This window comes from Acanthaster planci, linkage group LG19 (assembly GCF_054643075.1).
Source record: "Acanthaster planci isolate LZ-2023a linkage group LG19, COTS_SCS, whole genome shotgun sequence".
NCBI lineage: Eukaryota > Metazoa > Echinodermata > Asteroidea > Valvatida > Acanthasteridae > Acanthaster > Acanthaster planci.
The window spans coordinates 3302960-3328509 of NC_141795.1; the positions used below are offsets into that span (position 1 = coordinate 3302960).

General features: G+C 41.5%; 3 protein-coding genes across 3 annotated transcripts; 2 read left to right on the plus strand and 1 right to left on the minus strand.

Annotated features, from left to right (window-relative positions):
• Window positions 1-4431: 4431 nt before the first annotated feature.
• On the minus strand, window positions 4432-8050 carry LOC110991247 (uncharacterized). Its single transcript, XM_022256556.2, has 6 exons — window positions 7884-8050; window positions 7517-7680; window positions 6947-7046; window positions 6227-6424; window positions 5783-5886; window positions 4432-5191 (listed from the first exon to the last, which is right to left on the minus strand). The coding sequence occupies exons 1-6, from the start codon at window positions 7984-7986 to the stop codon at window positions 5126-5128; spliced, it is 735 nt and encodes a 244-aa protein (XP_022112248.1). The 5' UTR covers window positions 7987-8050; the 3' UTR covers window positions 4432-5125.
• Window positions 8051-10154: 2104 nt separating this feature from the next.
• LOC110973408 (uncharacterized) lies at window positions 10155-20200 on the plus strand. Its single transcript, XM_022224235.2, has 7 exons — window positions 10155-10487; window positions 12872-12944; window positions 13933-14271; window positions 14883-15058; window positions 15590-15771; window positions 16039-16205; window positions 16602-20200. The coding sequence occupies exons 1-7, from the start codon at window positions 10155-10157 to the stop codon at window positions 16652-16654; spliced, it is 1323 nt and encodes a 440-aa protein (XP_022079927.2). The 3' UTR covers window positions 16655-20200.
• Window positions 20201-20482: 282 nt separating this feature from the next.
• Window positions 20483-24944, plus strand: LOC110980230 (uncharacterized). Its single transcript, XM_087129868.1, has 5 exons — window positions 20483-20942; window positions 21482-21705; window positions 22139-22197; window positions 22761-23228; window positions 23557-24944. The coding sequence occupies exons 1-5, from the start codon at window positions 20807-20809 to the stop codon at window positions 23582-23584; spliced, it is 915 nt and encodes a 304-aa protein (XP_086985994.1). The 5' UTR covers window positions 20483-20806; the 3' UTR covers window positions 23585-24944.
• The last annotated feature ends 606 nt before the right edge of the window (window positions 24945-25550 follow it).

Sequence of the window (25550 nt, forward strand, 5' to 3'; positions counted from 1 at the left end):
ACGTCGGGTCGTTGGTATCCAGATTTGGTGGTTCATTTCTTGTTCTTGTCAGACAAATCCATCTATCACTTCTAAAACTTCACCATGACTTTTCTACTATCCTTATGTATCATAATAGTTATATGATATGTATGCCTGTAATTAAAGTTTGACAATATCGTTCCACCACCACCACCACTCTGGCACCAAAATAAATGATTCATAAATAAAATGAATAAAAGTAATCAATAACACAGATGGTATAATAATAACCAAGATGACGTAACTACTACGTGTATAAAGGTAAGCGCATAAGTAACAATGCTATTTGTCCACCTGTCCGTAATCCGCCTTGAGCAGACTGAAGCACCCCCTCATCCGTTGAAAACAGCCATTTGTCGGGAGTGTATTTTGCTGGTAGCGACGCGCCGCTAACGCGTGCATTTCATGGTCGTTTGTGAACCAGCGAAGTGCAGTTCTCTCTTGGTCCAGCTCGGGGCTCATAATCGGACATTTTAAAAAATCTGACGGGCCTGACGCCCCTACCACGGAAAATTTCCTGGACCCGCCCCTAAACAGTCGTTGTTGTTCATCGTGACACGCTTTAAATCTCCCCAGATGGCATGTTGTGATTTGACCCCCATTTCATTTTGTTCCGTTTGTCTTTCTAGATCCCTCTGTGGCCATTACTAATCGTGGCGTCGAGGTGGTGACCGGAATCTACGCCAAAAGTCGTAACATCGGCTTTGGAGTCACGGAGTACATGTTCCATGGAATCCATGGACGGTCTCCAGGTTTCACCTTGCGAATCCTCCAAGATCTCAAAAGTGTAAGTCACGGCATGCAGATCTGTACAATTGTGAGGGAGGATAGAATTTAAACCCTGAAAGAAAAGGACTGTAATCCAGACACGAAGGAGACAGAGAGCTCTAGAGCAATAATTTCAAACTCTGGTACCAAGCGAGCAAGTGTACTATGGGGTATTATATTCTATTTTTTGACCAAGTGGGTGACTTGTTTTAGGGTTAATTAAACCCCCTCCGAGGAGGCACCTACGTCTTTTTTTGACACAACTCAGCACGTTGTGACCAAATTGCCTCAGATTTAGTTGTAGTTAAACGATCCCTATTTAATGTCTTTTTTCTGTTTCTTTCAAAATAAATCAGGCGGAGACCTTCCTAGGCAGACTTCTCAGTTGTTTTGTGAAGATAGTGTCCTTTTTGGGGGCGTGGTCTGCAGTGGGGGTGCTGAATTCAACAATACTGAAATGCATCAGCAATACCAAAAATGCACGGGAAAATCCCACTATACATGCTTGAAACACCGTGACTCTCTCATCCAAGGCCATTATAGCACTACAGCTGGGCCTAGACAGTGTAAATAATTCCACGTGGCCAGCCTCTCCTCACGGGAGTTCGATCAGGTGATGCGTAGCAGTTGGTAGAACAATCAGATCGCATGATTTCTGAGGTTGTTTGGTCACACGCTCTCTCGCCGGAGGGGGCGAAAGTACTAATGCTCGCGGAGATCCTATTTACTGGCTGGTAATTGCTGACTGGTTTTCCAACAGCCGTCGCATCGCACGTACATTATCTTCAATGCAAAGACGTGTACGGTCTTCAATGAAGCACACGAATCTTTCAGATATGTTGGCCTCCCTTGTAAGTAAAATATATTTGTAAATGGTCTATATTTTTGAAGCATTCACTAACTTACTAGTACCGCCCCAAAGGAGGGTTTGACTGTATTCGAAATGCCAATGAAAACTGTCTTTGGCTATGTAGTACCCTTTATTTCGTGTCGTGTTGTTTTCTGTCTGAAGCTATTTTATGTTTAGGCTCATAAGTGAGGCTTCCTGTAATGCTTATAGCCCCGACGCAATGTGTTTTGAATGCGGTAAATGTTTTTAACATGACTGATTCCTCTCAAAATTTCATTACTTGTCAACTTACTGTCGGACTTTCTCATTTGAAGCAAATATATGGGACGGAGAGAACCCTCTTGCCTTTGTGTTGGTCATGTTTGATCGGAATCTCAGGAATTCTTTACAGACTTCTGGGGGATGTGTTAGGTAACAGTAGTCTAGAGTGTGTATAGGGATTGGACAGGTAAGGGGGGGTACCCCTTCGTCCCATATCTTGCCTGGTATAGACTTTCTGGTATCCCTCTGATGTCCAGTAGACCTGTTGTCGCGTCTGTCACAAATCGAATCCCCAAAAGCTAAACCAGTTAACAGTCACAGTCGCATGTTCGCTGGAGCATTGCCATGTAAACTGCGTGGTTGAGACGTGGAAAGTCAGGTTGGCGTTATGCCATTTTACCCACGTTATACCTCTGCTACGCATGGCTCGAATCACGTCTAGGGCGGCAAGTGGATTAGGTTTTCAGTCCCTGCCTGATTCCGTGGGTATTCTCTTAAATTTTTGTCCGGGGTCTTTCTCCCAAATCCAAAAGTGGACAATAAATTAGTCATTGTCTTCCTCATTGTAACTTGTTTCACCGTCCTGTTGGATGGACTTGAATAAAGACTAAAATCACGTGTGAGGCTTCCAGTGGATACTCCTGTCCTGTTGGATGGACTTGAATAAAGACTCAAATCACGTGTGAGGCTTCCAGTGGACACTCCTTTCACACCGTGATGTTCATTTCTTTTCTTTTTTTCCCCGCTTTCTTTTGTTTTCTGCCAGCCCAAAAGGCGCCCGTGCTGACGAAACTTGAGTGCCCAGCGGGCTCCGCAGGGTACGTCAGTATTGAGGATGATCGTCACGTGGGCTGGATGTGCATTGACAGCAACTGTGTTTTACATCGAGAGGGCTTCGTTGCAAAGACCGGTGAGATGACACAGTTTAATCTGATTTTAACTAATCTGAACTGAACGTGACTGTTATTTGACGTGAGAATCCCATTCAAATGGCCATGAGAGAGCTGCAAAATGCGTGAATCTGGATAGTGCAGGAGACGGTTGGGAGTTCATGGAGACAGGACTGCGGCACTCAGACCTGGGTTTTATGTTTGAGCCTTTGATTGTTTCCATTTAGGCCAGTATGGAGCCATCTTGAAATACTCCAACTTTTCGCACTGTCACCGATCCCACTGTCAGCGAAGAGTAAGTATATACTCGGCGGTATGAACGTCGCTGGGAATTTTTTTCTCTAGTTGAGGCATTGTCGGTGGGGAGGAAGAAGGTAATTTGATGAATCATTGACAGTGAAAGTGGTCCTGTTCTGAAATATTTTGGTTTTTCTCCCTGGGGGCAAGCGTTCCCTCCCCCACGACGACGCCATGGCCTTTGTCTTGAGAACATATGAAGATAAACTTTGCTGGTCTTTTTCATTGTTTACCCACTTCTATGGCAAATCGCCACTGATAACTGCAGTCAAATCCTGCTGTTAGCTTTGTTCTTCCTATCGTTCGTGAACGGGAGGAGTTCCAGTTCCGACCAAAGAAATCCCCGTTGCTAAGAAACTCGCGCCCTCTCGCAGTCCCGCTCGGGGCCCGCAGCGGCACTGTGCATGGAAATTAACATCGCGCCACGAGGTCTGCGCCTATTCTGTCCTTCAAGTTTGGTAAAATTAAATTCAGAGAATGTGCCGTGAACTATGAATCACTGTCGCAGTAGCATTCGTGTCGTCATTCTGACGTAATGGTCCTGCTGGTTTGACCCCTTTGCCTGTTTGTCTCCCTGTAGACCATGGATACTGTGGAGCTTATTAATGCCGATTTCAACAAGGCCATGTTGATAGAATTCGGCTTGAGATAAAATAACGTTAGGAAGGATAATGGCCGACATTAATAAAAAAAAATAATAAAATCATTTTGCCTGGTGATTTGATGTCTGCATGAAACACATTTTATTTGGAATTGAGCAAAGCTTGAGAAGTAGTTTTAGTCCGACTTTCTGGTTCTCCCTGCCGGTATTGTCATCCGTGTAGTGAATGTACCGATAGTAATCATGATTTTGTTCCTATAGCATCGTGTATGCAATAAGACAGATTTCCACCCAAAATGAGCGTATTCGTCACTAAATAATATAGCATTGAATCTACAATTTGAATAGAATCTTTCCGCCAACAAATCTGCAAAAAAAATGAAGACTTATGTAGGACACTTGGCCATTGGTGAAAAATCGCGTTCCGCGCTCAAATGGTCTACCCTTTTTTTCCTGAATGCACTATATAGGGAAACATTGTCTCAGCACCGAGTCTTTATGCATGTTAGGCCTAAGTCTGTGATAGTCTGTAGCTGGTTACAAGTACTTGTATATTTTCACCGCTTCCATACCTCTTGTTCATATGCTCCCCAAACATAAATTTAGAAATCAATGCACACATATTGCTTAAAGCCAAGGCTCTGAGTCCCATGTCAGGACTCACAAACAAGCGGATGGGCACCAGGAGAGAAATAGAGCGTTAGAAATAATTACAAACATACCGTTAAATTATTCAGATAGAAAAGTTTTTAATATCACAGTGCGTTTTCGACGGGAGGCATTCAGTCTCCAACTTTTATTCACCATGATAGCTGACTGACCATTACAAGATGCCTTCGAGTTTAACGGTCCTACACCAAGAAGAATATGTCGTTCTGCAAATTAGAGAAAAATATGTTCATCGACCAATAACTACTGACCAATTTAAAGTTACTTGGACACTGAAAAGAAATTTTTCAGGATATCGGAAAGGGCAAAGGTACAGGACTTCTTCAATGCCCACTTTTTACACAACAAAAAGGAAAGTACCCTTTTTTCATAGATTCGATTTACGTGTAGTTTCACAACTTGTACACTTATTGGTTCCCGTTGACTTTATAACTGATGGATACTCTAAAAGTTGCTTAAACTCCTCCTTACTTTTGTAATAATTGCCTAATTGTGTTTACCCCTGTAATTAACTTATCTGGGTGATAATTATCTTTTTTTCATAAACAATTAAAGACAATAGGAGACATCACTTAACTTTGGAATTCATCTTAAAATGTAAACAGTGGAAAACGCTTATAAAACAGTGTCCAATGAGATGCCCGTTGACGTCGGTCTGGCATCTCAGCGTCTATAGACCATTCAGGTATTGAAAAAAATGTGCAGTTTGAGAAATTGTCGGTCGCAGTCTGCCAAAGCTGATACCATGACTACGTAGAGATGAAGTCCTCAGAACATCCAATTATCGCTCTTCAGGTACTCTTCAAACAGGTTCTTGGGTGCTGCGACATCGAGCTGTATCCGGCCAAATTGAAGAGATTCATGAGAATGGGGTAACTTCATCAGAATGGTCAATGGAAGTACACACATGGAAGGGCGTTATTACCAGTCAGTTTTATGAACAAAGTTAATCTCCTCTGTCGAATAGCTAGAAACTTATTATCTTTGGGGGTCTCGACTACAGCACTGAATCTGTTTTTGTTTTTGTGAAAACGTGAACATTTCAAATCAATACCCATCCGTTTGTTATGGTCAGTTTAGTTTAACCTAAACGACTCCTTGTTCGTTTTATGTTGGTTTTTCACGAATCAACATCAATATTTGGCAGTTCGTCCTTGTTATCTGTTGCAAAAAATCTCGAGAAAATGGCTTTCAGTCTGCGCTGAATTTTCTGCTCATAACAGTCTGTACAACACGTAGACGGGAGTCTCTTTAATTGGCGGGAAAGCTGAGGTAAAGTCTTTAATATTTATCACTGAAGCTGTGGTTATCACGCATGCGTAATGAATTCTTTCAATTAAAGTTAATTGCAAATTGAGAGCGAGTGCTTTGTGAGATCTTCCTATTGTTGCGTTCCGTCTGTGTACTGTTTCAAGAATAACTAACCTCCATTGGGCATATATCCTCCGGAACGTAGAAGAGATCGGCAAATCCAGCATCGGTCTTTGGTACGCTAAAGTTGCCATAGTTACGGAGATAGCCGGCTACACCTAGAAATAGAGGGCATGAAAATGTAGATCTAACCTCCGTCTGAAAACATGGATGATCAGAATCATCATCTCCATCTACGAAGGCTACATAGGCTAAACCGGCAGGCCAAGTTTCGGTACGGTAAGAAAACCCGAGGAAAACAAAAACTACCCACATCGAACCGAAAGAGTGCCTGTTGTAGTATTCGAAAGCGTTAATCCCTTCTCCGCCACCCCGGAAAAGTTTCTCACGCACTGCACCACTACCATTACCGGAAATGTATCCATTACCTACTACCCGCATCTTCATAAGTTGGTTGTGCTAATGCATTTTAATGTAGAGAAACGAAGCCGCCCCTACCATCTGGCGTCGTGTATTCTTTCATTTCATTGGTGAGAACGCAAGTACCATCGGGCTTGGGGGCGACGAACACTGTGTATTCGAACCATTCGTCCGAGCCGTCTCTGGGCACGATGGACTTCAGCTGGTAGCGATCAATCATGAGCGACTCCCCGGTAAGGTTGCCGTACCAGATCGGCTCCAGCCGTGTGAAACTGTCTGCAGGACAAAATTTGAAATCGGTTGGTGCATATCAACATTTCGACCCATGCAATTTGAGGAATTGGAGATATTGGGCAAAGTTGAAGAAATCTCTGTTTTGTTAATCGTCTCTTTCATATTCACGTAGTGTACTCCATATGAATAAAATTGTGGTTTCCCGTCACATCTATACATGGTTGCATGAAATTTCCATCCAGGCATGAATACTTGCTTTTCATTATTCAATCACTTATAGTCATCAGTTAGATTCTCACCAGCAATTTTAAGTTATTTCCAATCAAATCTATGCCCACAGGATTTAGGTCGTATTTTGTCTGTTTTAAGGGGAAATTAATTTCAGCTCACGAAACTTCGATCAGACTATTCTGTTACAGTGAGTTTAAGAAACATACGTTTGGTACTAATTGTTTAAGCTGTTTATGGGCTGCCAATGCCCATGAATTAATGCGAAACGAATGACCCCACTAAAATGTTCATCCTGGTCTCTACACTCATCAGTCAAACCCACAAATGACCTACCGGGTATGCAAGGGTTGTCGACACCTGGTACCACATCAAGTCTGCATGTTGTCTCGTTCCCAACGGTGAGAATTGTCCAAACTTTGGCAGTCAGTGTTTTCTGGAGGAATACAACCATCAACCACTTCTTACACACTTTAGTATGAAAATTAATGATTGAGCGTAAGGTTTATAGGAGGTTTCATTGGCTGTTTCTTCAGGACGATCATCAAGACAAAACAAGTGAATGGAGTTGACATTAACCACGAGGCTTTTCAAACATTGAACACCCTTGTTCATGTTTACATCCATTTCCAACCAAATCATCCGTGTAAACTGTTCCTCACTTACTAACCATAAACATGGGCCGGAATGTTGTAATCGGGTTACTCAAAAATGTCTCGAGACTCTGACTGCGACCCTTTGGATTAATCATTAGTCAATCAGCGTTCAGCGGCCAATTCTCGCAATGTTATCTTTTACAGACTGGTCCAGTGTCGGTGGCAAACTGGACGGCCAACTAGTAAAACGACTGACTGTGAATGCACAATCCCCTTTCGGAATCACTCGGGAAGCCAACGTACTACCTACCGCGTCAAATTTCTTGACCTTGCGGGTGACCCATTTCTTGCCCGTTTCCACCTCGGCTGATTTCCTCTTGGTCCCCACCACATTCCGCGCGGCGTCCCGAGCAACGATAGCGGCGATCTCGAGCCTGGGCTTTATGCTACCGGGATCGTAGAAGATTCCACCCACTGACCAGGGCAGGCAAGACACAACAGAGATAAAGATGTACTTTAATTGTTGAATACATATTTCAAAAGACTCACAACAAAAACCATTCACATTTTTATATGTTGCATTATTTTACAGAGGGATATTGCACAGAAGAATGAAATTCTGTATCAAATAATGGAGAAAGTTTATAGAGAATATTTTATCAAAAGTTGAAGCTTACCGGTGCTCACCCTGTAGCGTGATGGAAAACAACAATTTTTGCCGTCCACATAGTATCCCACCGCTGCCACCAAAACCAGAAGTAATAAAGTGCTGACGTGCATTTTGTAAATTGTGTAAAACAGAAGACAACTATTCCGGAAGAGTGTACTTCGTTGCTATAATGAGAAATTTATTAAGGGCTGTCCGTATTTATAGCCACTCAAGTCAGGCTTCAAGACATTTGTCGGAAGATTCCATTTTGGACTGGGGGATTGCGAGTTTAACGACCAAAATAATGTGTTAAGGGATAATGGTTCATACAGTTGATGCGGGCTCTGCATCTATAAACCGTAATTCAATTTGATCTTGTAAAGCTGTTGCCTTTTAAGGCACATTAACGCAAATTTCATTGTCCGAAATTCTTTTTGTACTTTTATTGCAAATTCTGCATACAAATGAATAATTAATATACAGAGGTTTTGTTTTATTTAAGTTTCCACTTCTTTTGATACACCTGCATAATTATTGCCATTTTATTGACAAATGCTAACCTTTTATTTGGTTTCTTCCTTATTCTTATTTTTTGCTTTGAGTTGATGACGTCGATTTCTTAGTATTACCAAATTTCATAAAGAAGACAAAGAAAAACAAAACAAACGTTTTGCTCGTGAATGAAAAGTAAAAAAATATTACAACAGTTTTGACTATATATACAACGGTTTTGCCCGTACAATTATATATATAATTAACATCTCCCCAACGCAAAAATACATCTTGAAAATAGTTCGCGGTAACAGTTTTAACATCGCCATTACTGGCCCACTGGTTTCAAACAGTTGCAGATCTGGCTTAGTCGTGAATGGTTCCATAATCCATTTCCGGTCTTACTCAAATTCTAAAAAGCTTTTAGCGTATTATAGCATTTTAAGAGAGACGTAATACCAAGTTGTTCGCGAGTAATGGAAATGACTTACTGAGTGACAAAATGCCAGTTAATAACAAAATACAATCATGTATGCTGGTACCCGCACACCGTCTACCTATGGAGGGGATACAACTGGAGGGGTCAGTGTCGGGATTCCCAGCAGAATGCTACGGAAACCACCGCGGACTAGCGATCGGAACATGGCTGATGACTGTACTGGCAGGTTCACTGGCTATTGCCCGACTTTGGTATTTCTCACAGATCGATATCTGAAAGTCAGTCACGAGGTCTTCTGTGTACTTTGCATGGGGGCCACAAACAGGTACCTGGAGCTGCTCTCAGAGTGCAAAATTCCCTGGATAAACATATCAAAGGAAGTATATGCAGTTAGCTGTTTAACCATTTAATTCCAAGGTACAGTGTACTCTCTCCCCATCATGAATATTTCACTGGTAATTCCGCCGTGCATTGGGGCCTTTTATGTAAGCCGAGTTTGTGAAACCTGCACATACCCCGTCCTCACAAAATATGGTCCCACGCAAGGTATCATCTCCAATGCCACATAGACAGATTGGCCATTGGTTGCACACAGTCAAGAAATCTTCCTTATTTCCCACAAAATTAGAGACTTGGTAAATACTTCCCTCTCGCCTCCAATTACCCACACGACGGGTTATTGGGTGTAGGGAATTTTTCAGTCAATCACGTAAAAAATATATCATATATTCCCTAATCCTATGTGGGGCTTAGCCCGCATACGTTATGAGTTGCATACGGCTATCACAACTCGGACATCTTGAATGATTCTTAAAGTACGGGAGAAGGGTTAGATGGCGGGAATAGGGCTGTCTCCCATTCTACTTTTCAAGTCAAATTTTTAAGAGATGTTAAACTGGAAAAACCAAAAGCCAAACTGTGCTTTAAAGAGGAATTCGGAGGATAGTTATTAATCCATATAAGGTTCCTTGGTGTTCTGTTTACATGTAGGCTACATGCTGTTTTTCCTCTATTGCTGATGCTGGCATCACGGCTCGACGAGCTAAAAGAGTGAAGTTCATAGTAAATATGAAGGGGCGTTTGTCCCCCCTAATAAATTAGAATAACAAGATATAAAAGGAAAAGTAACAGAATGAAAAGAAAGAAATGAAACGGGGTGAAAATCATCAATTAGCTTGGGGAAAAAAACTAAAAATTGTCCTCTCCTATCGTTTATGGTTTAGCAGTTCGTAGCCAATGAGTATTTTGATACCTAGGAAATTTCCCCCCGGAAAAAAGTGGTCTCCCCCGCAGGAAAAATCTGCAGCAGTGCCCTTGGCAATAAGAGGGAATTTGTTGCTTCACCGCCGAGATTGTCTCTTAGCAAAAATGGACGCTTTGCGAGATGGTACATCGTGCGTTCTCACGGCACTTCTCTTAACGGCAATTGTCTCAGCTGTTGTGGGCGACGCTCCAACCTGCTCTAGCCGGTGGTGCGGCGTAGTCGACTCTGCCTTGGTTGGGTTTAACCACACCTCCCGCTTGACGAACATCACTCAGGGGGTCTGCCACGGTGTTTGCAAAGCCACCCCTTGGTGCGAGTCCGTCAACTACGAGATGCTGACCGGCCGATGCCAACTCGTCTACAACGCCTCTCACCACAACAAGCCCGACCGTCTGGTGCAGGTGCCAGGATGGTTCTACTCGTATTTGCACAACGAGGTAAGTAAACCTACCTCCATTTCACTCGGAAATATCTTTATGAAGTCCTTCCCTTTACCCCTTTTGTTCCATTGTTTAAAAGTACTAAGTAATTAGTAAGTAATTGCAGACTATGGCGTAAGGGAGGCCGGGCTAAAAGGCGGTTTCCAGAAACGCTTATTCACATTTCATTTATGAGTGGAAGAATCATTCACCGTCTAAGAACATAAGACCTGAAGGTTATCATGGTGAAAGAACTATATGAGTCAAACGATTGCGGTTACACCATGGATCAATCTCTTTCTTGAGTATGTGTGGTTCTGAGAAGAACCAGGTAATAACTCGACGTTTCAAACGGTGAACTCTGTCCGTCTTCAGGAGACTGCAGGATTCGGAGTGGGAGTGGAGCTTATATGGTGAAAAGAGGGATCCGGATCAACTGGATCCAAGTTGAACTCATCACCATCATCGAACGATGGTATCCCCGCCGCATCAGGGAAGTCATAGAAACCATCAAGCATGACTCGGTTCCCCAAGGCATCGGCTTCAGCATCAGCGATATCTGGCGCCCCATCCTCACATCCTAGTCCAATGGGTCTCCTGTACCCTAGGACTCCCCAGTTAGGTTCCCTCCTTAGTTGGCCTTATGGGTCTTCTCTACCCTTGGCACCCAGCTGTTCACTCTCCCACTGCAAACCCCAACTGACACACTTGAGTAAGCACACACTCAGGTCATGCAGTACTAGGATCCAGCGCAGCATCCCTTGTTCCCGCCTTCACTGTTCCCGCCTCAACGCTTCACCGAGCTAATCCCTACATCTGGATCCCTTGTCTCTACACCATATACGCTCCACTCCCAGTCCTGCGGTCTCCTGAAGACGGACAGAGTACACTGTTTGAAACGTCGAGTTATTCCCCGGTTCGTCTCAGAACCACACATATTCAAGAAAGAGATTGATCCATGGTGTAACCGCTATCGTTTTACTCACATCTAAGAACATGTGGAACATGTACCGTTCCTGCAGTGGTGGTACTTTCAATTCCTTAACAATTGGCAACATTTCTCCACGGGGGCAGCCTACCAGCTTCGCCCCACTCACCGCTGGATTCGTCACTGGGCGCAAGGCAGCTAAGATGGAGAAAGGCTTGAATATTGATGACTAAAATTGGGATGTTGGTAGAAGCAAAAGCTGGGAGAGAAAGTGGATTATAGATTCAAAACGTGATTGATAAACATGAAAGGCATACTTCTGCGCCATGAGACATTTTAAATACATGTAGCCCAAAATCATATCTTGGATGCGACAACAGAAAAAGATGTTTTCCTTTTCTTATCCTAATGGTGAATTTGGAGGATGTAATTCTAGGTATACCTGACTGTACTTCTTTAAGCGTCCGTTAGTGACTGAAATCCAACTTATTATAAACACCTCTTAGTGAAAAATACTACCGGTAACTTTTATTGTAGCGGTGTTTTGCATTGGCGGATTCAGAATTTACAAATGGAGCCTTGAGGGAAGCTTGACGTGTAAGAACAGGAGGAGACAATATTAATGAAGGTTAACTTGCGGGTAGAGGCCTATTTTTGGAGACAGTTTTTGTCTTCAAAATTGTTTCAGGTTTCAGGTTAATTTCCATTAATTAATATAGAAGTTAACAAAACTAAATTTATAATAGTATTGGGGGTCAGACAAAAAGCTAAAGCGTGTACTGGGTCTGCCCCCTGAAAGAGAATACACGTACACGTTATCTGCACGCTTAGGGTGAAATGTTAATAACACAGAAGCGTGATCGGTTTTCTTTTTTGGCGAAGTAAGCGATGCTTTGAGTGACGGTGGCAATTTCAGGTGCGTGTCCTTGGTGATAATTTTTCCAGCTAAAAAATAAATCTCCTACCTTCCTGGTGCCAAAACCATGGCAACGGTAGGGAAGGCTAGTTTGAGCAAGGACGATATAATCGTAAGGGTTGCGGCTATAGCTGTTATGAATGTGTGAATTGAGAACTGAGTTATGAGATCGAAGGAACATAATTAGCCTATTCAAAGTATGGCAAAACGAACCCACTTCAAATAACGCCCTCCTAATTCAAATATGGCCAGTAGATGTATGTGTTGGGGGTTCAATACAGCGGCTGGTTAGATTTTGAGACCTTCGGCAAGTCACTTCACTGGCCTCACCTGTCTCTCTCCACCCAGGAGTGTTAAAGGCTACCTGCATGGTCCCGTAGAGATGGCTGTATGCCTTCAATCAGCCGTTTGCGCCAGAAGGGATGTATAATACCGCAAAAGGATTCAGGGATGGGTTGGCGTTTAAAGTCAATAATGATGATATTGTTGTTATTTTTATTTATGCGTGTAATTTTGAAAAACAAAATTTCTGACTCCGTATTTTTACCCCTTTTTCAGCTTGCCAATGTTTCTCTCGGTTGCTTTCCCTCTAAAAAGCAAGAGCCTCTTTGCGTGGAAAACTACCCGAACGGTAAATAGGCATTATTTAAATCATCAGACTGTGAGGTCTTCAGTAAGATGGGATAAATCAATCATTATTAGTGAATTTATCCCATCACGATGTCCCGAGTTTCACTTTACCGTGGCATAAATGTGCATGCATCATTAAGATTTCAACAAATACTGGCGTTCCACAATGGAGCGCCTCCAAGAGTTTGCAACGCGTTGACCAATCACGGAATCTGTCGACCAAGTACGCGTTTCGAAAGGGTCGACGGATTTCGCGCATGGTGATTGGTCAACGCTTTGCAAACTCTTGGAGGTGCACTATTCGGAATCCCCGTATTTATCACAATACATGTACATGTACTTCGTGGTTGTAAATCCTCATTAAATTTGCTTTAGCTTTATTTTCTACTTGTCACCTAAACCTCACCAATGTCATCAACCTTTGCTGGCTGTCCACAACCGGCGTGGATCTAGGCCATTTCAATTTAGGACCATAAGAATCTCAGAGGTGCGTAGTCATGCGTGATTTGATATTACAAGTTAAAATGTCAAGTTGACCAGTGTCAGAGGATCACGGTATATCAAACGGAGACCGTTCTCCGACTCCTTTGGCTTAATATCTAAGCGACAAGCCGTGCCAAATTTCTTGGCTGCGGCTGCTAATGCCACACATGTCAATGGGAAATGGGTGTAGCCTCTACATTGTGGGTTTCCATGCTCACGTTTCAATAATTTGCATGATTGCACATAATTTGCATAATGAGCATCATTTGCATAATTGCAAATGATGGACTGTACCTTTAAGTACCTAACCATGCGCAGTGCATAATGTCCGGAATGAAGAGTCTGGCTATTCCTTTCGGAATCTTTCCCACTCACAAAGAGATTCTTGGTACGACACAACCGCAAAAATATCCATATACAGCTCCTTAGTATAGGTGGAATGCGCATCGAATGAGTCAAACATGCACATGAGCACTGAGTATTTATCTGTTTAACGTTCTAATCAGGATTCTCGACATTCATCAAAACCCGAGAGAAGTACCCAAGTGCGAATTTGTCTCTTGCCCGGGACGGCTGCTCGCAGTATGGCCTGCATCTTTGCACGTTGGCCCAGCTCAAGGCTGCCTACGATGCCGGCTTTGTAGATGACGACTGGTGTTTGTACGATGCAGAAGGGAGAGACGCCAAGGTGAAACCGTGCGGTGAGGACTACGGCGCCGACCCAAGCGAGTGTTACTACTTCGTAAAGGGAAGCAGCGACCAAGGTCTTATTCCCAATACCCCGAGGCCACATAACCGTACCAAAGCTTACTGTTGCTCGACTCCCACCTGCTCCTCCTCAGAGCGTACGTACACCAGTGGACTATCTCGTGCCGTGTCTGAATTATTACACAACTTATTACTCGTCTTTAAGTACTCATGAGTTCATCGAATATGAAGCTGCTTCCCACAGAATCGCGTGCGACTTAAAGCTGCAGCCACGTTATTCGGTCAGTTCGTAAGAAAACTGGATATTGCCAAGGGATAGCATGGGAACTTCTTTTTGAACACCGCGTGTACATTTTTTTACACCAATAGGCCTAAGTGGCGGCCGCCACTTAATTAAATGGCGGTCGCCAGATAATAAGTGGGAGTGTAGACGGTAAAATGGTCCTCCCGGACACTTTTACCGGATCGCACCCCGGTATTAGTGTCCGTGAGGGCACATTTACCTTGGTCAATATGTCCCCTTCTAGGTAATTTTATACCCGTGACCTTTCTGAAATTCTTGATTTGGGGCATTAAAGTGCCGACATTGTAAAGGGTTCAGAGGTCCAAAAGTCCCAGTTCTAAGTTTTAAGCACAAGATTTGTTTAGAGAAGCGATGCAGAAGTACAGTTCTGGTAATCTTTTACTCATCAGGCAGGATTGATGGAGTGATAACGCGTTATACTAGTCTTCTTTTGATATCTCACAGCATCGCCACAGTGGCAGCTCGTATTCAAGGGAGTGGCGGGCAAACGAGGGTCAAACCGTAGCCTCTATGAAATGTGGATGGACCCTCACTGGGACTCAACCGTAGACGCTGAAGGCATCTTCAGGAATAGTTCCATCTACGAGACCTGGATCCGTCGGAGCGGCCAAATAAAGTTGGTAGGTTCACCTATTTCTGCCGTTACGTTTTAAGCAGTGTACCGTCACTGTAATCACCAGGCATCAAGGTCCGCCTGGCGGACGGGGGGGGTTGTTATTGGGGCTCAGTTTTGAAAGAGAGGTTCAGTGGTTCGGTCTGCTTCTTCTTCTTGTTGCTGTTTCTACTCTTTCGGTTGCAATTGTCTCTTTCTCTTTATGCAAGTTTCTTCAGGTGTGTGAGCAAGGGTTCCTTTGGACTCCTGGAGAACCCTTGCGTTTCATTAACAGTTTAAAAATTGCCCCACAGATAAATACTGATTCAACAAGAGTGCGCCCCCAAGAGTTTGCAACGCGTTGGACAGTCCGAAACGCGCGAAATTTGTCGACCCTTTCCAAACGTGCATTGGGTGGACATATTTCGCGCATTGTGATTGGCCAACGCTTTGCAAACTCTTGGAGGCGAACTATTGTGCATCGCCCGTATTTATTACAGGCACTCGACATGCGTTTTATCTCCGTGGTTACATATATCCCTTTGAAAATGGTTTCAAGGTGAAGCTTTCCCTTTTCCGCGTCGATGAAGAAAATCCAGTAGCTCAGTTAATCTTCAGTGGGAAAAAATCTAACATCACTGACTGGTTCAGCAAACACCGACTACTTTCTTCTCCTTGGTTCAAAATCGATCCACCGGGTAGCCTCGCTAGCGTCTTTACTATAAGCGGCAACCAGATGTGGTAGGTAACAATCTGGCAAGCATTCAATTCATACTATACCGGTACTCTCTGCTTTCTACAACCTCGTACTCTATCAATGCTCTATCCAAAACATTGGCATAATAACTCGGTGAAAAACAAAATAAGTTAAATTTTGAATATAAGGCTCATTTCGTGGGATCGAGACAAATATATCTTTGACAATGTGCTGAACCGCAAGCGGGCTATATATCTTTTGGTTCAAAGTCTCTCGTCGTGCGATGTTACAGATTTCCTTCCTCTTTGTAGGCCAGGACGAAGGTTTCTTATCAACAAATCTTCTGCCAAGTGCTCAGATGACATGGGGTGGCTCCTCGCTGCAGGTCAGGAGCCTGCCTGTGATTGGATAAAACCGTTCACCATCTTGTACAGCAACACTACGAAGCCTGTTACTTGGAGTGAGGTGTCAGCATCAGGTATAAAGGTTGAACAATAATTAATGTCGTGCTTTCTCACAGATCTTGCACATTCGAAAGCAGTGTCTATCTATAATCCTTCTGACTTTGGACATTTGTTTTCAGCTTCATATTTTGCAAAAGGTTCATTGCACTGTGTACTATCAATCGACAAATGGAAGCATTTTCGTTTTAGCTTTGAGTATTGGAGGCCCAAGAGCGAATCTGATACCGGGGATGAAGCCTAAAACCATTTTGTATCAGGGTATCCTGCATGGAAATTTTAAAATACCCTTGACGGGGGTGAAAATACCTTAATTAAAAAAAAGCGACTTGTCTACTTATCTGGGTACAAAACCTGCAGCAAAATTTAAGCCTCGTATCATTTTTTTCTACCATGATATAATTGATCTGCAGGTAGACGTGTTGGAACGGCCGACTTCATGACCATCCAGGTGATAACTGAGTGAGAAGATTTCGGTCACAAGAGATATTAGGGGCCGTCCATGAAGTACCCAAACTTACGGCGGGCGTGACTTTGTGTATACCTACAGCGACAGGGGTCGAGGCAATGCAACGGAAAATAAACGGAACTCTAATTTTGCATATGTTACATGATCACGTACATTATCATGCACATTCACATAAACAATCGTTAATATACAGTACCTTCCCCTACCATTTACATGTTCTCAGTACAAGAGACCAGTCTAATACGTCAAAGAGAAACATAGAATTATTTGCGTAAAAGAGAAGAGAAATCGGAACCATATAATGCCACAAATACTGCCCGGGGGTTAAGTAGTCGACGTTTTATACGCACATGTGGACAGCCCCTTACTTGAACGGAGCAAATATCGTACTTAATCTTTGGAAGCCAAAGCCATGTTTTTTATGATATAAGTTATCAGAATGTACAAGAAGAAACATGGATTTTCAAAAGTGAAGTAGCCTCCTCTAAAATAGCCGCAGAATAGGTCAACTTCGTGGTTATTTCGTTAAAAAAAATATGCATGTTTTGCATACTTTTCTCCTCCATCCAGGCGGGTCCAGTTCAGACTACTCAGTTCGGTTTTTTTCTCCAAAATTATTTGAGTTTAAGTTAAGGAGAAACGACGAAAAAGTGGAGATTCTTTGATTCGAATGGGCGAGAACGCAAAGCATCCAAGCCATTTGAATCAAAGAATCTCCACCTTTTGAGTTGTTTCTCCGACTTAAACCACGACCCTCCCTCCACTTTTGTTCATATTGTACAAAAGAACAAAAGGCTTTACTGATGCTTTGAGATGAATCCATCATTTGTCAAGCGTTGGCTGGCTATGTATATTTGCATGTACATAAAAGCTTCATTCCTGTTCTAATTAAGCCGTTGAGTAACTCCTCGGCTGGGTGCACAACTATTTCTCATTGACAGTCACTGTACATGCTTTACACGAAGTTACACACAGACATGCAGTCGACACCATCAGTGTATGGCACGGTCCATATGGATTTATATCTATATGTTAGTTGCAGAAATACGCTAAATTTAAGTTAGCAAAGGCTATCGATATGACTGTACGGAGCTGGGGGCCTTAATTTACACCACCAACAAGCAAGTTTCCCGAGTGATTGATTTGAGAACTACACTTTACTGTCTCTTCAAATGAAGATTACGTTTACAACTTTGGAAGTACACGCTTGCTCTTTGAAATCTCCCAGTCACCAAAGGATATTCTTCCGTTTGGAAAATACATGCGTTTGGCATATCATCTCCTTCATCTGGGAAGCGTCATACGTAAGTTTCTAAACGATTAATCTGTTTTGTAAAATTTTACATGAATTGTGATTGCTGAAGTTGTTTTTAAAAGTTGTTTTAAACAGGGAAAGGGGTAAAACTGAGGTAATACCCTAGGGACCATTGAAATCCCGAATAACCTTGTTGGGTTCAACATGGTTAGGGTTAACCGAAAGTAAAGTGGCTACATGTAAACTTCAAAATAACTACACAAAGAAAAAGGTTAAAAATAATAAAAAATACGTAAATATCTAAATTAAAATGAAAAAAAGATGAAATAAACTAAAATGGATTTGTAAAAATGGAAATAAATTCAAAAGGTATGTAAAAATAAAGGAGACACATTATAAAAACATTATATAGTGCAACGTAAGGAGCGGTTCGCTTTAATTGAAAATCGCTAATCTCAACAGAAAATGTTACCTTGTCAAATCTAAAAATTTGAATATTAACCATATTGAACGTCTAAAACAATCTGCTTTATTGTTGAGAGCATTTCTTACGGTGTTTGACCTTGTAATTTAATGTTACAATTGTTTTTCTTTGTGTATCAAGTCGCTTCTGAAGAATGTCTACACTCTACATTCTTAAAAACTGTACTTTCTACAGTTAACTGTACGTTCTTAAGAATAATTGACACTTTACTGAACAGGGTGACGTCACAAGAGTGGTTTAATGATGAGAAATAGCTTTGACATAGAGGAGCATGTGTCCGAAATCCAAGCTTGTAGGCCTATATGCAGAAATAACATCGAGAGGGTTTTACGTAGTGTCGACATAAATGATCGACATTACCTGCAGTTGAAAGATCATCACAGAATATTACTTTTTACTGTAAATTATTTGATGCACTATTGTGGATGTGATAACTCACGCGCGACGATAATGATAAAGTGTAGTAGGTACATAGGAGCTAATGTCGGCTCTCTTTCACTTTCTGTGGAAGTTTCACATTGCTTTTGCCGAGCTCTCAAGGCTTCGGTGTAGGTTGTTTTATATGTAAAAAAAACAAAGTTATTTAAATTATATTTATAAAATAGGCACAGCTAATAGACAAACTTAAGAAATAGCAATCTCTTGTGTGTTGCAACAATGGGACTAGCTATTGGCGTTTAATTGGTATTCGTCTTGGACTGGTAACGAATGTGTTTATCGCTGTAGAACGCTATTACAAGTGGCTATTCTGTAAATAGTTCAATCATACACCTGGATCAACATTAAAGGCTGAGAACACTGGTACTGTGAACTACGAAACAGGGTGTTAAGAAACAAGTCATAATAGATGAGGTCGGATAAAGAAATTACTGGTTAATGATTGGGTCTCATCGGCTTTATACAAGTAACCCTTTTTGTAGATTCTTTACAGATGTTATTCACAAGGAAGCTATTTCGAGGTATTTTCGCATACGTTCTTTAAATTCCGTCATAAACTAAAGAAGTGTTCGGACGGTGCCAGATCATTCTGATTTGCACGCGTTCCAAGTCTCATTTTTAATTTTCGGTGAAAACAGAGTTGTCTAAAAACAAATCCTTAATTATTCTTGAAATTAGATAACTTGTGAAATTTTATTGCTTTAATTTCGACTCTCAAATTTCAGAAATAAAGAGCTAGCCTCGCTTTGAATTTAATGTGGCTGGTGCATTTAGTATAAAATTGATCGCATGCCTGTTATACCTTGGTCTTACGAAGTACAATATTACTTTGCTGTACTTCTGTATTTCCCTCTGGTGGACTGGAGAATCAGCCCTTGGTTATACGTAAGGTGTAAATGGAATTCAGATTTGATAGAGGAAATAGTATTCGGACGTCCATCTTTAAAGTACTGACGATGCGCGATACAAATAAACGTGAAGGGTCTTTTCATCTTTCACTTTCTGTTGCTTCGTTTAATTTTACTGGAAAATTCTCTGATCTTTGTAACCAAAGACCTGTGGACTGACGAACGTTTGGGATTGTAATGTTAAATCATTCCCACGCGTAATTAACAAGAAGTTTGTACGCGCTCACTTAATTAAAGTAAAGTGTGGCGAAATTTTTAAACCTAGGCCAAAGGCACATTATTACATAATGTAATCTGGGAATGCTGTTGAAATCAGTAAAATTGGCATCATTAGTAGAATGAATTATAGACTAACAGAGGTATGTTTTCATTCCTACAAGACTCTCCAACGAAATTTTCCATCAAATTCATACATGTAAGAACAATTTTCTGTTCACAGATGTTATTCAGCGCGCCCTCTAGCTATTTATGAAAGACATTGAAAACTACTGCGCATGAGCAGTTCAATTACACCGTTGATTAATGCTCCCATAGGGTGCGACTGACGGGTCAATCGCCTAGCAACGTGTGCCGTAGCGTCCCGGTGTCAAGCAAGCCAATCCGCTGAGCCAACTTAGCATGTACCGAACCTCACGTGGGCTTATTGTATTACAGCCCTGATAGCTCGAGAGGAAAAGTACAATAGCAAACAAAAGAGCTGACTGGTCGATTTGTCTGTCACTAGGTCCTCAAAATAAGGAAATACAATGCGTGAGACCATGGAGAGATACCGCAGATGTAAGGCGGCTGTGAGCTGTGCAGTCATAAATAATCATATCCAAATTTTTAAAGATGGCAAGACGGCTTGAGACCGAGTCGAACTGTTCCAATTTAGAGAAACTTCCACAATAAACATTTCATCGAAGAGAGAGTGATTTTAACTGCTTTCTCTTCAGTGTATGTGCACATTCTTCACTGTACTTGTACGTTAACCCACGAAAGCCAGTGACAGTCGGGCAACTCGTAGCCAAACCGGCGAGATCATAGTGTAAGCTCTTCGCGAACTGTCCGGGTCCAGCAAGGTCATGCCAGCGGAGTCAGTGACAGACTCCCGCCGTAGTTCGTCCGTATCACACGGCGGGAGTTCAGTGCGATCAGATGCTACTTGGTTGACTCAGAAAGGCACTCACAACATGGGGAAAGGGCAGATGCTTTTCACAGGTTAGTATACAAGGAAATAAGGTAATTGATTATGACTTGGACGATAACAATAATTCCTCGGTTTTATTATTTCTCGAGAATGAAAATGAATGCTCAAAGTTGTTCATCATTTTTTTTAAAATTTGAAATACTTGCCTGTTACACTTTGACAAGTGCACATTTTGAATGCAATTGTATCAGAGATACTTAAGAAATCAGAGAGCTGTTTTAGAATATATTTGTTTAAACACAGGAAGACAAATATTTCCTTTGTAAAAAATTTAATTTCCTTTTGTGATGCCAATTTTGTTGACAATCCAGTATTAATCATATATAATCACTTTGTATCTTTTGTTGCATTGACTTTGCAAAATTGTATAGTTCAGCAATGCTTCATTTGTAATATTTACATGAAAAATGCGAAGGCTGAAAAAATAGGCTTGAATTTTAAATGATATTTAAGACAGGAATTCAATATTTAAATTAGGAAATCACTTCATTTCGCTAAAGCATCACCATTCAGTAAAACGTGAACATTTTTATGAATTTTGCCATATTAGGTCCAGGGGGTGTGCGAGACTACAAGGCACATGTGGTCACGGATTACCACATGGTGGGGATTGGCACTATGTCCAGGGAGGGCACCAGCGACCTGAGGTACATCTGGAGGGGTGCACCGGGCTCCCCCCACCCAGTCTCAAGGGGCAAGTGGGCGGGTGAGGTGGGTTGGCTCATCCCACCCTTCGTGGACTGGAAGAACATTACCAGTGGAAAGCAGATCACGGTAACAAAATCTTAGAGAATTTTGATTTCTCCATGCCAACAAGCTAGTAGTAACTAAGAATTGTCATCAAAATGTGTATATGGTAACAAACTTTATTCAAAAGTCAGATCCAGTGTAATTCATATTAATCAGATAATAGACCCAAATCTCACATTTTTAAATATCGGCCTTACTATTTTTGGACCAAATGTTTAGGAAGTTTATCAGGTTTTAGCATATCTTGTCAGGAAAACAGTGAAGAGCAGTTGGAAATGTTGAATCTTTTTGGAAGGAACTTGATTTCTTTTTAACTCTAGGGAGAAATTGAAGCCTGCTCAGGACACAAGTTTTGGACCTGAGCCAGTCTTAGAGCTATACATGTATTTAACCACCCACACTACACCACAGTCACAACTCATTGTATTTTTTTATCGCACGTTCTATCTATTGACAGATGGGAGACTTCAGGAGAGCACAAGAAGACAAATACACCCACAGATTTCAAGAACCATGGTACGCTAGCCAAACGGTGTTTTGCCTAGGTTCACTTTATAAGCAATAGAGCACTATTTGTCAGTCCGGGCAATATCCTTCCTTAAGCTGATATACAGTCTGTCCTGTTAAGACAATTATACAAATGAACATGATCCATGGTATCGTGGACTGTCATTGCTTTCCACTTCCAGCAGCAAGTAAACAGGAAATTGAGAAGATGAGGTTTCTTCCTCATTTTGGCATTTTTGTCATGTAGACTTTAGAAGCAATTTAGGTACGGCAGATACAAAGCATTGTCATTTCCTGGTACAAATTTCAAATGAACAGTAATCCAGAAATATATATATGCAGTTGTCATGAGCATTTACAAGTTGTAGATGGAGAGTGTGAAAGGTGATCTCCTTTTACTTTTAAACCAAGAAACAACAATGCACGAGCAGGGACTTTCTCATTATTTTCTGCTTTTTTTGGCATTTTCCAACTTCAAAAGTCAGTGGTTGCTCAAAAATTGCTCAAAAAATTAATTTTTAGTATTGTGGTACTTATTTTCTTTTGTTGCCTTTTCCTCTTGCCCTAAACAGGTACCCAGCACCCAACCACCCAGATTACCCAAAAATGTTCCCCCATACCAACTATTACCGGACCCACACTGCCAACCCCTATGTCCCGCACCAACACCATCATGTACGCCGCCCTCACACAGTGGCTTCCTACCAGCCCGAGCATCATGGGAGTTTTCCCAGTATCTCCGATGGCAGCAGTCGGCCTGTGAGCGCCCATCATTCTGTCATCTCGGGGAGCGACCAGTCCGTTGTTAGAAGTCACAGCAAACCACACAGTCTGAGCAACTCTGGTTACGAGAGCCCGTCCAGCATGCACAGCCTACGCAGCGGTTACTCGTCCTCCGACAGGCAGACGGGATCACAATCCCAGCATGCATCTAGCAGGAGAGGGAGTGGTGTCTCTACAAACTCTCGCTCCAGTCGGAAGAGGTTTGGGGTAGCACCCTCTGCCACACAAGTCACTGACTACAGCAATGCTTCTCACAGGTGAGTAACCTGACTAAATACTGCCAACAACTCCAGTTTTTTTAAATATAATATTCAGAACACCCTGCATTTAATGTACAACTCCCTCCTTCAACCTTAAGTGTCAAGTGAACATTCATAGAATGTAGAGTACGCAGTTTTTACACTTAATTTACCAGTGGCAGAGCACAGAAAAGCGTAGAGCACTCTATAACCCCAACAAGAAATGTTTGTGCTTTAAAATGACATAGGTTTTGTCTATGAAACACTCACAGTTTGCGTTTTTCTGCTTTTCACTGCTGCGAAGACTTTTCATTGTGGTTATTTTTATACACCAATTTTCTTCCAGATCTTCACCCAGTAATCCAGATTACTGATGAACCTCAAGGCTGTGAAAGGAAACCCTTAATTTGATTTTATTCAGTGTGTATTTTGTAAAGTATAAATTTAAAGGCTGGAAGCAAACTAACAGTAAAGTCTTTAATTTTGAAGAGCTCTCATTGACCTAGCAACAAACGGGAGTGAATAGTAAGAAAGAAACATCAGAGCTCGTGATTTCGACTGATTTACTTGACAATACCCACCCACGTCGTTATAACACTGACCAAAGTGTATTGCTTCGCCACTTGAGAAATGAGTTCAGTGACTACAGAACATTCAGAACTGTGAGGGAAGATATTATCCAGATTCAATTGAAACGGAATTGCAGAGAAAACAAGGTCATTGAGTACATACACACAGCTGTCTGCATTTGGAAGAGAGGCTTCATGTGAAAGATTCAAACAGGAAGCATGGCGGTTTTTGTTATGTGAGCTTTCCTCAACGAGTAAATACTGAAGCAAAGTTTAGACGACATAGGTGCAAACATTTTTCTGATAAGTTGTCACTAAAATGTGTTTTATTTTTGTGTTAATATGTAGGTTTGGTCTGTAATACAGAATCCATCCATACCTTAATTTTTCAGTATTGGTAAAATAAGTGTACATATTTGAACTTTCTATGCAGTACTTTGGCACATTAATGCATGCATAAACTTTGCATAAATCATTTGAGTAACCACATTCACTTTTAGTTTTACACATGTAATGCAATGAACTATGCAGAGATTTCAGATATTTCTTTATAAACTTATATACTCAATGAAAGTTGAATTTACAATGTAATTGCATGTAGCCTTTGCAGATGGTGTGAAAAAATTTGAATGTGCAGTTCCTTTTATAAGCAGAAGTTCGACAACGATGTTGTAAATGCATGGTGTGCTATGCAGTGATCGGTGGCATTTGATTGGTTATTGAAATTCTGATTTTCTACGGTTGCAAATTTTAACTTAACTTTTTTTTTCTTCTGCAATATTTTGATACCTGTTGCAACTACAGTGTGCTGTGCTTATGATATGGAATGAGGTCTTTGAATAACTTTGTTTTCAAAATTTAAGAAAAGTATAAAATATGGTGGAAAGCAAGACCCCTTTGGTGCGTGTCAAACAGAGCATGTGCAGACCCCTTCGTGTGAGTGTCAAACGGGGCATGTGATATATTACGAAGACAATTTTGGCCTTTTTCACAAAATTATTGCATAAATCCTTTGAACTGCACATTAGACTTATTTTTGATATGAGCTTGTATTTCTATACATGTGCAATTATCAAGCATGTAACTTCATTCTGTACTATTTGTATATTTTGTCAACTGGATTTAAATGCTAATTAAAGATTTATTTCTAAACAGCATGAAAAAATTGAGAACAAAATATGAAGTTTATATTTTTAATTTGTGTTGAGTTTCAAATTCCCCACATGAAAATAAAGCCTCGAATTGTGGAGACCTAATGCCATTTTAATAACCAACCCCAGATGTCCGGTATGAAAAGAAGTGCAAAACTAACACATACGTAGCTTGCATGATAAGTTCCCTAGCCGTGGGAAAATAAAAAAATAAAACACAGGGCTTGAGGGAGGGGTGGGATTACAAATCATTTGACAAGGGGGAGGGGTTGCCGTTCAAAGGTTTGCACGCTCTAAATCCGAAAGAGTGAAAATACAGACTGACCATTTCAGAGTGAAAAACCACTCTGAATGTTGATTGAAATAGTTCAGAAAAAACCCTCGTCCAGTGGGAATGAGATATCTCAATTTCTGTTCACTTGGTTGAATTTCACTTGCATTTGTCTTGTCCCTAGCTTCAATCAAAAGGAGTGAGTTTCCACCTCTGAATTTAGAGAATACATATGCACAGATGCATGTGCATATGATTGTACCTCAAGTTTTGGCTCAAACACAAACTTAAGTGTCCAAGGGATATGGGTGTAGACCCTTTTTAGGCTAATGTGTTCCATGCATGCACG